The sequence below is a fragment of the Typopeltis vanoorti genome, chromosome 1 (assembly GCF_054136105.1).
Source record: "Typopeltis vanoorti isolate ZY-2024b chromosome 1, IOZ_Tvanoo_1.0, whole genome shotgun sequence".
Classification (NCBI taxonomy): domain Eukaryota; kingdom Metazoa; phylum Arthropoda; class Arachnida; order Uropygi; family Thelyphonidae; genus Typopeltis; species Typopeltis vanoorti.
This window is the reverse complement of record NC_143549.1, coordinates 71,577,683-71,591,319: the sequence shown is the minus strand read 5'-3', so window position 1 is coordinate 71,591,319 and position 13,637 is coordinate 71,577,683. Positions and strand designations below refer to the sequence as shown.

The window sequence follows — 13,637 nt, the reverse complement described above, 5'->3', positions numbered from 1 at the left end:
TGGTCAAATTTTGTACAAAACTTTTATAGGTTCTGTATTCGGCTTTGAAATAATGTTGTATTTAATATCCACTTGATTTATATAATTTTGCATCGCCGAAATTAAGCCTTTTTGGCTCTTTATTTTAGTATATACTATAATTACTATACTATAATAATTACTATAATTACTTAAAATTACTATAATATAATGATAGTAATTTTAAGTAATTTAATTGTATTATTTTATTTTTTTCCCGATACTTGACAACATTTATTGTTAACCAGCTTGCCAAAATTTGGACTCAGATGAGAGCATGTGACCTTCATTATGGCAGAAAGATTGGCATCGGTTAGTCTTGATTTTTGGGCTGTTTTGTTACCTTTCATACATGAGAACAATTGTTCACATAAATAGCTGCTTCCAAAATTACATAGAATATTGGCTGCAAACGTTTTATTTCTGGATATTTTTGACCTAAATAAGTGTATATTTTTGGAACACCGACTTCTTGGTATTTCTCTTTTAGAATAGAATCATTTTGGAAATCAATAAGTTCCATTTGAATACAGATAGGAGCTTTTTTAAAATTAAAAAATAAAGGACGTGTAAAAAGCAAAAAAACTTCTTGTTCCTTAAAATCTTTAAATCGCCTATCAAATTCTTCTTTAATCTTTTCTAGTTTGGGACAATATTGAGAAAAGGTAAAACTTTGATTCTTATTGTTCAACTGTTCACACATAGGAAAGTAATTTAGAACATTCTCTTTTAAATGATTTTGAAACAAAACCAATTTACATATAAAATTTGCTAGTGCATCATACATGTGTGTTATTAATTGATCTTTCTCCTAAAGTTTGATATTTAAATCATTCAAATGTCCTGTAATATCAACTAAGAATGCTAGATCTTGTACCCATGTCTGATCATTAAGAAATGCAGCATCATGATTTTTCATTTCTAGTAATAATTTTATCTTCTCTAAAAGTAGAAAAAAGCTTTATAGAACCTTATGACAAGATAACCAATGAATCGCTGTGTAATAAGGTAGTCCTTCAAATTCACTCTCCAAATCTTTAAGAAATTGTGCAAACTGTGACAGCGTTTGAGGCCTCTGGATTTGATGAAGTCCACAGTATTTATCACAGACTTGAGTACTGCTCATTTCCAATACTTTGAAGCAACAGGACCTGCTAATGAATAATGCAGTGGAAAGATTGCAGTTTTGGAATATCTGGATACATTTCCTTTAGCTTTGCTGCAAGTCTTTGTATAAAAAACCTTTATTTTTGCCTGTCATTGCTGTAGCAGCATCAGTTGTCACAGCTACAAGCCTGTTCAGAGGAAGTTGGTATTTTTCTAAAATGCTCCACACGACGTCATAAATGTCTTCCCCTGTAGTGGTTCCATGGATGGGAATCATTTCGAAGAACTTTTTGGTAATATTTATATTGTTGTTGCGAGCCCGTAGAAACAGAGCAACTTGAGCCACATCATGAATATTGAAACTTTCATCAAGTGCAATTGAAAAGCACTGTACATTTGCGGATATTTCTTGCAACCGGTCACGCAAATTATTTGCCATTTTGGTTATTCTTTCGATCACAGTATTTCTGCACGAAGAAATATCACGAAATACTTGCGCATTTTTGGGACAGACATTTTCGCTTGCTTTTATCATACACTCTTTAACCAAGGAAGCATCACTAAAAGGTTTGGAATGTTTCGCCAATAAATAGCTGATTTCATAACTAGCTCTCATTGCTGATTCATTGTCTTTCATAATTTTTGAAAATACTTGTTGACTTTGAAGTGAATTCTTCTTACTTTTTCATTTTTATTCTCTCAGTTTACCTTCAAAGCATGCACATTGAACATTGTTCTTTGTGAAGTTTATCGTAGTGCCTTTTGATGTTATATTTATGGAGGAGCAGAGTCCAGGATGAGGCAGGTGATAGTGGTGTGCCTCAGGGCTCTGTGCTTGGGCCATTGTTGTTTAATTTGTACATAAATGATATAGGAAATGGCTTCAAGGAAGATATTCAGTTGTTTGCTAATGATGCAAAGTTGGGTAGTGCAATAAAAAATCAAGCTGATGTTGAGAGTTTGCAGGATGATTTAAATAAGCTGGCAAAAATGGGCAAAAGGTAATGGATGTCAGTTCAATGTGGAAAGGTGTAAAGTTATGCATTTTGGGATTAAAAGATTACCAGCTGTCTACTACATTGATGGAACGGTACTCCAAGAGATTGATGAGGCTAGGCACTTATGGGTGTTGGTAGACAGGGAGATGAAGTTCAGGGGACACATTGCTAAGGTGTCCAAGATTGCAAATTGGATTATTTTGTTATTGAGGAACACACTAATATCCAGAGATAAAGAGATTATTATTGCCCTTTATAAAGTGTTGATACTTCCACATTTGAATTACTGTGCTCAGGTTGGTCTCACCTGGATTCCTTGGAGATGAGGAGGTTGTGCAGAGGGTTCAGAGGAGAGTGACTAAGTTGGTGAGTGATTTAAAAAAATGCTCCTTGCATTGATAGATTGAGAGCTTGTGGATTGCAGAGGTTGGTTGATAGGCAGAGAAAAGGTGATATGATAGAAACATTTAAATTAGTAAAAGGTTTATATAAGATTGATGCAAGGGAAATGTTTCAGCTGCATGATAGTAATGGAAGAACAAGAGGTTATCCCTGGAAATTAAGGAAAAGTGTGGTTAACAAGGGTGTGAGAATGAGGTTTTTTGCCTGGAGGGTGGTGAATGAGTGGAATGCATTGCCTGACTCAGTTCTTTGTCTGTAAATGAATTCAAGAAGAGATATGATAGATATTGTTTTAATAGTTTTGGTCTCCTGCAGTGAGTCTACTGACTCCATGGAGATACCCGTAATAATAATATCCTTTGGTGGCACTAATTGTTTTGTTACAAATAATGCACACAATTTTGTCCATTGTTTCAGTGCAGAAGTAATTCAATTCCCATTTTTCTTGAAATTTTCTCCCCTCATCAGCAATTTTTTTCTTGTTGTCTTAGAAAGCAACATTGTCTGGGCAAATAAATATGTTATTAATAACAAAAAAAAAAAAAAAAATCAGCTAACGCCATTTTATTCCCGTATACGGGAGTAGGCGAGGCCATTTAGCCCTATCTAACTTTTGGAGACTGAGTGGGCAGTTCAATCTCCACTGGTACCCAATCAGAGACAGATGGCCCAAGGCTATCACTAATTAAGCGGTACGCAGTGAAGAGAGACGGCTCAAATGTGCCGCCATCTCGTGGTTCCTAACCCTAACACATTATATTTAATGTCTGAAATAATGTGGGTTCTACGGTCGATTTTCTTGAGTTTACAGGACGAAAAACCCGAGTTTCCGGGAGGGAAAACCTGCTTGCCCGTGCCAGAGATCGACTAACTCGGGAACCGGTCGAAAAAAGGCTTAGAAAAATTTCCTCTAGTCGCCGACTAGACTCGAAACCAAGTCTTCCTTCGTGCGGCCAAGCGCGGCGGTGTGCAAACGCCACACCCGCTGAGCTACACAGGCTCTGACTACACAATTATTAATAACAATTTTAATAAAAATGTATTTATATAATTACTTACATTAGTAAAACTAAATTTATTAAAAAAAATTTACAAAACTGTAGACCATGATACTATTGCAAATAAAAAATAATAAATAAAGAGATTCTCTCACAGCTAGATTACGTTGCTCATGTTTGGTCCACTGACATGTGCTTCAGAGATCGCTGATTGACTGTAGCAGGCAATTATAAACTCATGTAGCCTGGATTCACATGGGCACGTATGTTGCGCATCACATGAATAGCTGCTAGCCAGTAGAATTCAATTTTTTCAGTGCACTACTCACAGCATACCATAAATTAACAATGAAAGCATAAATATAGTTTATGAATGATCAGGATCAGATCTAACATTGAAATTGCAATATAAATTTTTATTATTGCAATTATGTTATAGCAGGTTGTTGCATCCATAATGTATCTATAAATGTTTTACAAAAACGAATAAATTGAATGTTTAAATGGATATTTCTGTTTTATTATCAAAAGCAACCAACTTTTTTTTTGTATCTTTCCTTGAGGCATAGCAGGCTGCAAGAAATTGCTTTATGGTCTGCATGCTGCCAGTTTGACACCCCGTTATAAGGATAGACTGAGGGAATGTGGACTGCAAATTTTGCTAGATAGAAGAAGAAGAAGAAGTGATATGATTGAAACTTATTTTATTTTACAAAACTTCGCACTGAAATGCTGTGCTATATACCAGAACAAAGGCTGATGTCTTTACCCCAATAAGCCAGAAAGGGTAAAGGCAAAATACATCAAGATCTATCCCATATGTTATCCTCAAGAAGCTGAGGATTCTATGTTCAGTTCTCTGAATTCCTTAAGAGTCTGTAGAAATCTTCTCCCAGTTATCTAGTTTTGATCCTTAAGCGACTGTGTTTCATGTTCAATTTAAAAGAACTACATAAACTCAATTTAAAAACAACAAAATTGAGATAGCTCAAGTTTTAGATTATGTACAAGCTGTCATTTGCATGCAGAATTTTTTTTTATTGCTTAAAAATTTTTGTTTGATGAGTGATTTTTAAATGTCAGGTCAATTTTTGGTTAATTAGCATAGATAATTAAGATATTATGCATTTTCTGAAGCGAGCTGTAATTGTGAATTTACTTTAGAGTCATTAGTGCTATGAGAACCAGTTTGGACGTTTTAAGTATTTTGTTATAGTGACTTCACACTATAATGGTGTGTTTGCTAGATTGAAAATTGACTGCATTTTTTACCAGTATAACAAGTACTTTGCATCAATTTTTTGATATCATAAACAGTTAATTGAAATTTCAAGTTATAGAATTAATTGTAATTAATTCTGTATCATGATATGAAGAAATTTTTATATTACTAATAATTTAATTTCTTTTTTTTTTCAGGCTTTAATATTGATCCACAACGAATGTATTATGTTGAAAGCAAAAATGTCACCACATATTATGCTCGCATTCTGAGATTCGGATATGTCAAAACTGTTGGAATGAACAATTTGCCTTCACCATCTCTGCAGTTGACTTGTAAAACATTTGTTCCACATCAGCTAACTTCAGGATTTTTGATGCCAGAATTTGAAGGTTTAACTGCAACTAAACAGAGAATGGAAGCTTGGATTAATGCTACAAGTATGTTTTTATTTATTTATTTGTTTTTGATGATACATTCAGAATATTTACTACTAAAACTACTACTGTCTACTATTTACTGTTATATTGGGTCACTTAAGGGTCAAAGCCAGATAACTAGGAAGAAACCTCCACATCTTCTTGAAGAAATACAGAGAACTGACTAGAGCTTCAGACACATTGTCTCCACCTCACATTCATATGATGCTTCCTGTCAGTAGGTATCCACTGAGAACTGAACAAACAAGGATTGGCTATCAATTTGAGCCTTGGCCAACCAAATTATGCTCTCTATGGGCTTTAACCACAAATACAGCACAACATGATGAGATTTCATGCTAGCTGGGGCATCAACTGATTAAACAAGGCCCCTGCTGTTTTCATCAGGGAACCAGGTCAAACAAAAAAGTCTGGAACAAACTCCACCTTAACATCTAGAAGAAGAAGAAGAATTCATCAAACGTTAGAAAAACTGTGAAGATATAAACCAACAATAAAAGGAGTATTAGTGGAAAGGAAGTCAGACTTGCAGAAAATCTGGAAATGTGCCATGTGGACCTAATTGGCATTATTGAGACAATGAAGAACAAAACGAAAACTTATTAAATAACAAGTATTGGATGTTATAATTGGGCAATAACAATCAAGGAACAGGAGTGGCATAGCATCAAACATGAAGATAAACTTCATAAATTGGAAAGCAGTTTCAAATAAAGTTATGTGGGCAAACTTTAAAATAGGGAAATGGATACTGAAATTTGTCTGTTCCCACAGTAGGTTCTCCAGATGAAGAAATGGAAGAAATTTTTGAGTCATTAGAGCAGGCAGCTGACAAAGAAAATGGAAAAAATAAGAACACCTTGTTGGAGATCTAAACAGCAGAGTAGGAAATAAATCCCACCAGGCATATAGGAATGTTTTGAAAAATTTGGAGAAAAGGGAAAAGTTAATAATAAGTATCTGCTGGATTTCTGCTCAGGATATGGAATAGTCATTACTAACACCATGTTCCAACATAAAGTTATGCACAAGTTCACAGGGAGAGAGATGCAATTTTTAATATGTTATTGTTGATAGTTGATATCTTCATGCTGGTCCAGGATGCAAGAGTGCACAGAGGATTTAAAATTGGCAGTGACCATCACTTAGTTCTAAATAGAATAAAAATGATTATATCACATTGAAAAGAACAGTATATAAGAAATTTTAAGAATTAAAGTTGAACAGCTTTTACAGGTAAACTGTAGACTTAACTATAGAAACATTATTGAAGAAAAAATAAAAGTTTGAAAAAGAACCAAACCTAGGAGTCTTGGTAGCAAACTCTGAAGAGAATATCAATTTGATTTAGCTAAGATAGAAAAATAAGAACACATTGGTGGACACAAGATGTTAAAGAAGCAGTCCTGGATAAGAAGAAAGCATACTGAAAGTTTCTAGCAAATAAGTCAGCAGATTCCCTAAAAGAATACAGAGAAAAATACTGATAGCTAAGCTATGTGTAAAAGTAGTTAAAAGTATGGAAAGACTCTGGTAAGAATATAAAAAAGATATATTAGGAAGGTGATAAAATGTTCTGGAGGCTATTGAAAAAAGCTTAGAGGAGGAAAGAGTTCTACAAAAGGAATCAGAGATGATAAAGGGGGTTCCCCCTGTTCCTCAAATTACCCCTTAGGACTGGTTGAGCCCTCCTAATGATGGATTAGGGGGGGGGGGGTCCCTGCTGCCCATTCCCAAGACTAGGTAACTTGGCTATGGCTAAGAAAGATCCTTAAGTTCTTCGTGTCGTCGACAGGAATCAAACCTAGGACACTCTTTCCCCAGGCATATGGTTGTGAAGCACATAGCCACTAGGCTAACCATGCAGACAAAAAGAAGAATGAAAAACTGATTCATACAGAAGGAATGAAATTTCCTAGAAAAAAGAAATACCAAGTAAGACTATAAAACAAATGAAGAAATTTTACAATCCCTGAATATAAAACCAATTAACTACTATATAAGTAAATATAAACCAAAATGGGTACAACATCTAAATTGAATAGACAATAGCAGACTGCCAAAAATTACTATATAGATATAAAATAAATGGGGGGGGGGGGGAATTGAAAACCAAGAAAGTGATGGCATGAGACTGGAATGGGCCAGTGCACAATCCTGTTTGGATTGCACACTGGACCTGAAAAGACATAGAAATTTCTTTTATGAGTTTGTAAATGAACTGCAAACAATAATATCAGATTGCTGTATGTCTTAGCAGATTTAGGGGAAAGTTAAGAAATTACAAATTCTGATAATCATATTCAGTGGAAATATCTTTTAAAAAAAGCATCTAACAACAGCCAAACAATATATAAAAAAAAGAGAACTGGGGATAAATTGGTGAGCGATGAATCATTTATCACACTGACTTCTCTTGCATTTTTTGAGAGCACAAATCATAGTAGATGATTTGTGTTCCCAAAGTAGGAAAGTAATACTCTCAAATCATAGATGAATTTTATTGTTCAGCATGAGACAACAACTTGCATATTTGGAGGCCTAAAAATTACTTTAAAAAAAGTATCATGTTTAATAACTAATACAGGCTTCCTAGATTAATTATTTCTTTACCTTCTGTATTCTTATTTGCAAAACTCACATACTAATGTACTGTATGCTAATAGCCTGTGAGTTTTGCATCCTTTTATAGGTAAGATTGTCAACAACAACAAAAACATGAGAAAAGTATTATTAGAAAAATACTAAACACACATCTTTTGGTTTCCCTGCCACCCTCTGTAATTGGATAGCCAGCTTTCTCTCTGGTCATTCTCTGCAAACCATGGTAGAGGGCTCCCCTCTCTTTGAGCTTCACCACCAATGCTGGAGTACCTCAAGGCTCTGTCCTATCATGTACTCCCTCCTGTATATAAATGACCTACTCGTAATAGCCACTAATCCTATCCACAGCTTTGCAGATGATAGTACTATCCACTTATCCTACTCATTTGACAAATCATGCAGTGTTCTATAGCAAATTTGGTTTAATCCTTTATCCAAGTGTAAGCAAAGAAAGTTTGCACCTGAAGTATCTTCAGGACTGAGACAAAATTCATGGTAAAGGTGGACTAAGCTCTCATCACTTGTCTTAGTATCTCCCATAATGCAAAGCACATCTCCTTGCAGACATGTATAATGTTATGCATTAAGGGAAGAGCCACTAGCCCACACCAGTTTTGACCTTTATTGAGGTCTCGTCAATGGGAGCCAGACCCAGAGGTAGCGATACTAAGGTAGAAATAATGGAGAAGTCATATTTACCTATACGAGTTGCCAAAATGTGTCTCACCTTATTATTAAATTACTCTGGATTTAGAGAAAGATGTTGGAAGTTTTTTCCCACTTGGTTAGCCTATAATAAATTTAGTTTGATCCTTTATCCAAGTGTATGCAAAGAAAGTTTGTGCCTGAAGTATCCTCAGGACTGAGGCAACTCGTGGTAAAGGTGGACTAAGCTCTCATCACTTGTCCTAGTATCTCCCATAATGCAAAACACATCTCCTTGTGGGAATGTATAATGCTATTCATTAAGGGAAGGGCCATTACCCAGACTGGTTTCGACCTTTATTGAAACTTCCAACATCTTTCTCTAATCCAGAGTAATTTAATAATAAGCTGACACCTTTTGGCAGCTCGTATAGGTAAATATGACTTCTCCATTGCTTCCACCTTAGTATCACCACCTCTGGGTCTGGGTAGTGGCCCTTCCCTTAATGCAGTGTTTCTCAAAGTGTGGTACGCGTATTCCCAGGGGGTACGCGAAAAGTCATTGGGGTACGTGGCAATATTCGGCTATGCATAATTAAAGGAGTCATTATATTTTTCAACAAACAGTGCAATTAAAGACAACCGGGATAAAACAGCACTAACTAATGAATCACATCCCCTCTCCAACAGAAACTGCTATATAGACCAAGCCAAACCATATGTTGGCGATGTAACATATGGTTTTGCTTGATACCACCCCACGTCATTAACGTGTTAAAACTAAGAAATATATAGTGAATGTGTTTCAGATATTATGGAATTCGGTTGAAGGGAATTAGCATTTCAACTCAACTGTTGAAATGCTAATTTGTCTTTGGTTCGCGCGATCTTTTGTTAATACTACACCTATCATATGCAGTTCTTCGCTGCTCTATGCATCTCAAGTCTTGTAAATTACTGGTAATTTTTGCTTGAAATAATGGGAAAGAAGATGACGCTGTTTGGGTAGATGAATTTGACGATGCACACAAAGAAACTGTTCTCGATGCCAAAAGTAGTGATAACGAGTAGGAGCTTCTTGGTAAGTCGCACCATTTTCAGTTTTTTTCTGAAAACTTTAGTTTCCAAAAATTCCCGCACGTATATTGCAACACGATTTTTTAGCTTTAATTTTGGGAAAAAAGTTAGTTATATTCAAGTAAATACGGTATTTTTTTTTAGCTTTCAAATTCTTATGCATGGATCATTGGTTAAAGATTGGATTTATAAACCCCCCCCAAAAGAGAGCAATATAGCAAATACAAGTAGCTGTAAGCAACAAGAAAACATTGATATTGCATCTGGATCAAATGAAATTGATAAGAGTGTGTTGGTCGTCTGACATCTCTAGAGAACCAAAATTTAAAAATAAATCATATTTTTTGTTTACTTGAACATATAAATTCAAATAAAATAGATATATTTAATTTTAATTAATTTATTAATTTTAAAATTAATGATTTTTTTAATCAATGAATTTATTTTTTAATTAATTAATTAGGGGGTACTTGGTAATAATGAAAATTTAAGAAGGGGTATGCAGATATCTGAAGTTTGAGAAACACTGCCTTAATGCATAGCATTATACATGTCAGCAAGGAGATGTTCTTTGCATTATGGGAGACTAACACAAGTGATTAGATCTTAGTCCACCTTTACCATGAGTTGCCTCAGTCCTGAAGATACTTCATGTGCAAACTTTCTTTGCTTACACTTGGATAAAGGATTAAACTAAATTTATTATAGTCTAACCAAGTGGGGGAAAAAACTTCCAACATGCAGTACTCTGACATCCAAGGCTACAAGATCATCTATAGCAGGTGCTTTAAACATTGATCTACATACCATCCTCAAATGGAGCAAGAACAACCTTTTTATATTCAATGCCTCCAAAACACAGTCTTGCCTTTTCTCATGCAAAAGAGATCACAGCTCACCTACCATTACCCTTAATAACACATAAATCACCAGACAAGATCAGAACTCTTTTCTTGGACTTATATTTACCTCTGGTCTTTCCTTGCATAAACTCATGACATCAAAAGCCTCCTATGCACTGAAGAAGCTTGGCATTCTCTTTCGTTCAAGAGCTTCTTTTACATCCAACTAGCTCTTAACTATATACAAATCCCAAATCAGTCCTTGTTTAGAATACTGCTCATGTGTTTGGGATGGTCTATGTACCTGAAACTTCCCTTAAAATTCTTGATGCTGTCCAGAAGAAAGCACTCAAGCTCATAGATGATTCCTCTCTTTCAGATTCACTTCACTTTCTATCTCACAGGTGTAGTGTTTTAGCACTGTGTCTATTCAGGTACTTCCATGGTCACTGCTCCAGTGAATTGGCAGCCATCATTCCTCCACTTTCTGTTGCACCTGTTAATACAAGATCAGCAGCTACCCAGCATCCCTTTACTGTGCGACTGGAAACACACTGAACCTGCTTTTATTATTCCTCTTTTATTCTGTCCTCTGGAACAGCTTCCTCATGAAGTATTCCCAAGCAACTATAACCTGCAACTATGCAAAAAAAACATTAATAAACTTCTATCTCAGTCCTCATCTACAACTCACACATACCACTGATGTGCTTATAGGTCGCTCAACTTCTTATGTGTGGGATCAATGTGTGTGTGTGTGTGTGTGTGTGTGTGTGTGTGTGTGTGTGTGTGTGTGTGTGTGTGTGTGTGTGTGTGTGTAATGTATATGGGTGGATTTGCAAAGCAAATGCTTCTTCTTTATCTGCAACTGTTCCAACAGGCAGATAAAATCTCTCCATTTTTTTTTTGTCTTCCCAAATTCTAACTTCATGAACGTTATTCCATTTCAGTTTTTTTTGGTCTTCCTCTTGACCTTTTCCCCTCAACTTTCATTTCATACATTCTTGGTATTCTCTCTAAATTCATTCTCCTTATATGTCCAAACTGCTTCAAGTGGGAGTTCGCAAGCATTTCATCAACACTTCCTAGTCCTAAACCATTCATAATGTCCACATTTCTTATTCTATCTTTCCTTGTTTTTGCAAACATTGTCCTTAAAACTTTCATTTCTATTGCTTGTATTCTACTTGTCTCTTTTTGTTACTCTCTATATCTCTGCTGCATAAGTCAAAATAGACAAAATGTAACTTCTGTTAATCAAAAGTTTGCATTTCGATTCATATAGTCTCCTTTGGAACCTTGCTGTCCCAAAGTAGACTACACATAGTGTTAAAAAAGATTTGGCCCAGTGAAATTCTTCAGATAATCTCCTAGTCTAAGCTTCCATCACTAGAAAGTATACCTACCAGAGATATTTGAAGTTTTCACCAAAACTTGTCCATTGAATCTATTGCCATTAACGTTTACATTTTCTCTAAAATTAAAACCATACTCTCACTCTTCCTATTAATATGTAACCTATAGTTCTGTGTCATGTTGTTCCATTTGTCCAGTTTCTTCTGTAGCTCTTCTGAATGTGTCCAAATCATTACATCATCTGCAAACACAACTTTTCTCCTTTCTGGTCATTAACTGTATAGGATATTATTCATCACCACAGAGAACAGTAATAGGTAACTCTTTTGTAGGCAGTCCATATTTACATTTAAATATGGACTGCCTACTGTATTTACTTCAATATAACTCATGTTTTTTTTTCCCAAAATTAAAGCTAAAAAATTGTGGTCTGAGATATATGCAGGGATTTTTGGAAACTAAAGTTTTCAGGAAAAAACTGAAAATGGGTATGACTTACCAAGAATCTCCTACTTGCTATCGCTACTTCCAGCCTCGAGAGCAGTTTCCTTGTGTGCAACGTCAAAGTCATCTACCCAAATAGCATCATCTTTCCCATTATTTCAAGCAAAAATTACCAGTAATTTACAAGACTTGAGATACGTAATGAACACTCCTTCACGAATGACTAATGAGAAGTGAAGAAAACAGAGTGTGAAAGAGACAGCGGTGGTAGGCCAGTAGAGATAGAACAGCTATGAAGACGTGCATATGATTGATGTGGTATTAACAAAAAATTAAAAGACAAACAACCCAAAACAAAGGCAACTGACAATTGTTGAGTTGAAATGCTAATTCTCATCAACCGAATTCTGAAACTTTCTTAGTTTTAACATATTCACAATGAGGTGATGTTTTGTTCGTTTATCATTCCAACAGAACTTCTCATTACCAGCAGGCTCAACTCACACAAAGTTTCAACCCTTCGGTTGAATTTTTATTGTTGCTTGTTTGAGCTGGCAGGCGAATTCACACACACATTATATGGCATGTTTCAATTTGTGATAGATTTTTATTTGAAGTTAGCTTTTGTGATCTGTCATAACAACATCAAGAATTTCAAATGCAATCAAACAAACACTTATTTCGTGTAATTGAAAAATTGGACAGTAGTTTTTAGTTAGATATACCGTGTTTCCAGTGCAACGTATGGTGTTGCTTGAGTCTATACAGCATAGTTTCTGTGGGGGGGGGGCATGTGATTCACTAGTTAGTGCTGTTTTTATTGCACTGTCTCTAATTGCACTATTTGTTGAGAAATATATTATACAGACTGCATGTCTCTACCTTATTCAGTGATATAACAAAACTAATTGTTTTTCTTGCATCTGCAACGGTTGGGGAAGACATGTTGTGTACTGTGGCAAGCAGGTTATTATCGCCCCGATGTCGAACGTATTTAAACTTTTTTTTCATGTGCGAGTTATATGCAAAACTTTTTAATTTTTTTTTTGTAAAGTAAAATCGGGGATGCAAGTTATACATGAGGACAAGTTATATTCGAGTAACTACAGTAACATACTAACATAACTATTTTCTCTTTTTCTGTGCTTATATTTTCCAAACTTCCCCCCATCAAACTAATCAAAGGCTTTTTCCAAATCAAGAAATGTGAGAAATAGCTTTTTCTGAATTCCTATGTCTTTCCATAATTTCTCTTACAGCATTGTCCTTTTCTAAAGCCAAACTGCTCTCTTCTTAGACATTCTTCTATTTTATTTTTTATTCTTGTTGTCATCCTTTCAGAAATCTTTGCACAGTGATACAATAATATTATTCTACTATAGTTACTACACTCCATTCTTGAACCCTTCTTTATATATTATTATTGCGTCCGGTATGGAATTGGTAGACGCATTGTGGGAAGGTTCATTCAACTGATAACATAT

The 13,637-nt window shown here is 35.2% G+C and overlaps 1 protein-coding gene across 1 annotated transcript in view; it reads left to right on the top strand.

The window, feature by feature from the left end:
• The window catches only part of LOC150110080 (uncharacterized), a 143,474-nt gene that overhangs the window by 63,412 nt on the left and 66,425 nt on the right, over window positions 1-13,637 (top strand). Inside the window, exon 6 of the mRNA XM_090407740.1 lies at window positions 4,943-5,185. Within this exon, the coding sequence (XP_090263866.1) occupies window positions 4,943-5,185 (243 nt within the window). The remainder of the gene's footprint in view (window positions 1-4,942; window positions 5,186-13,637) is intronic.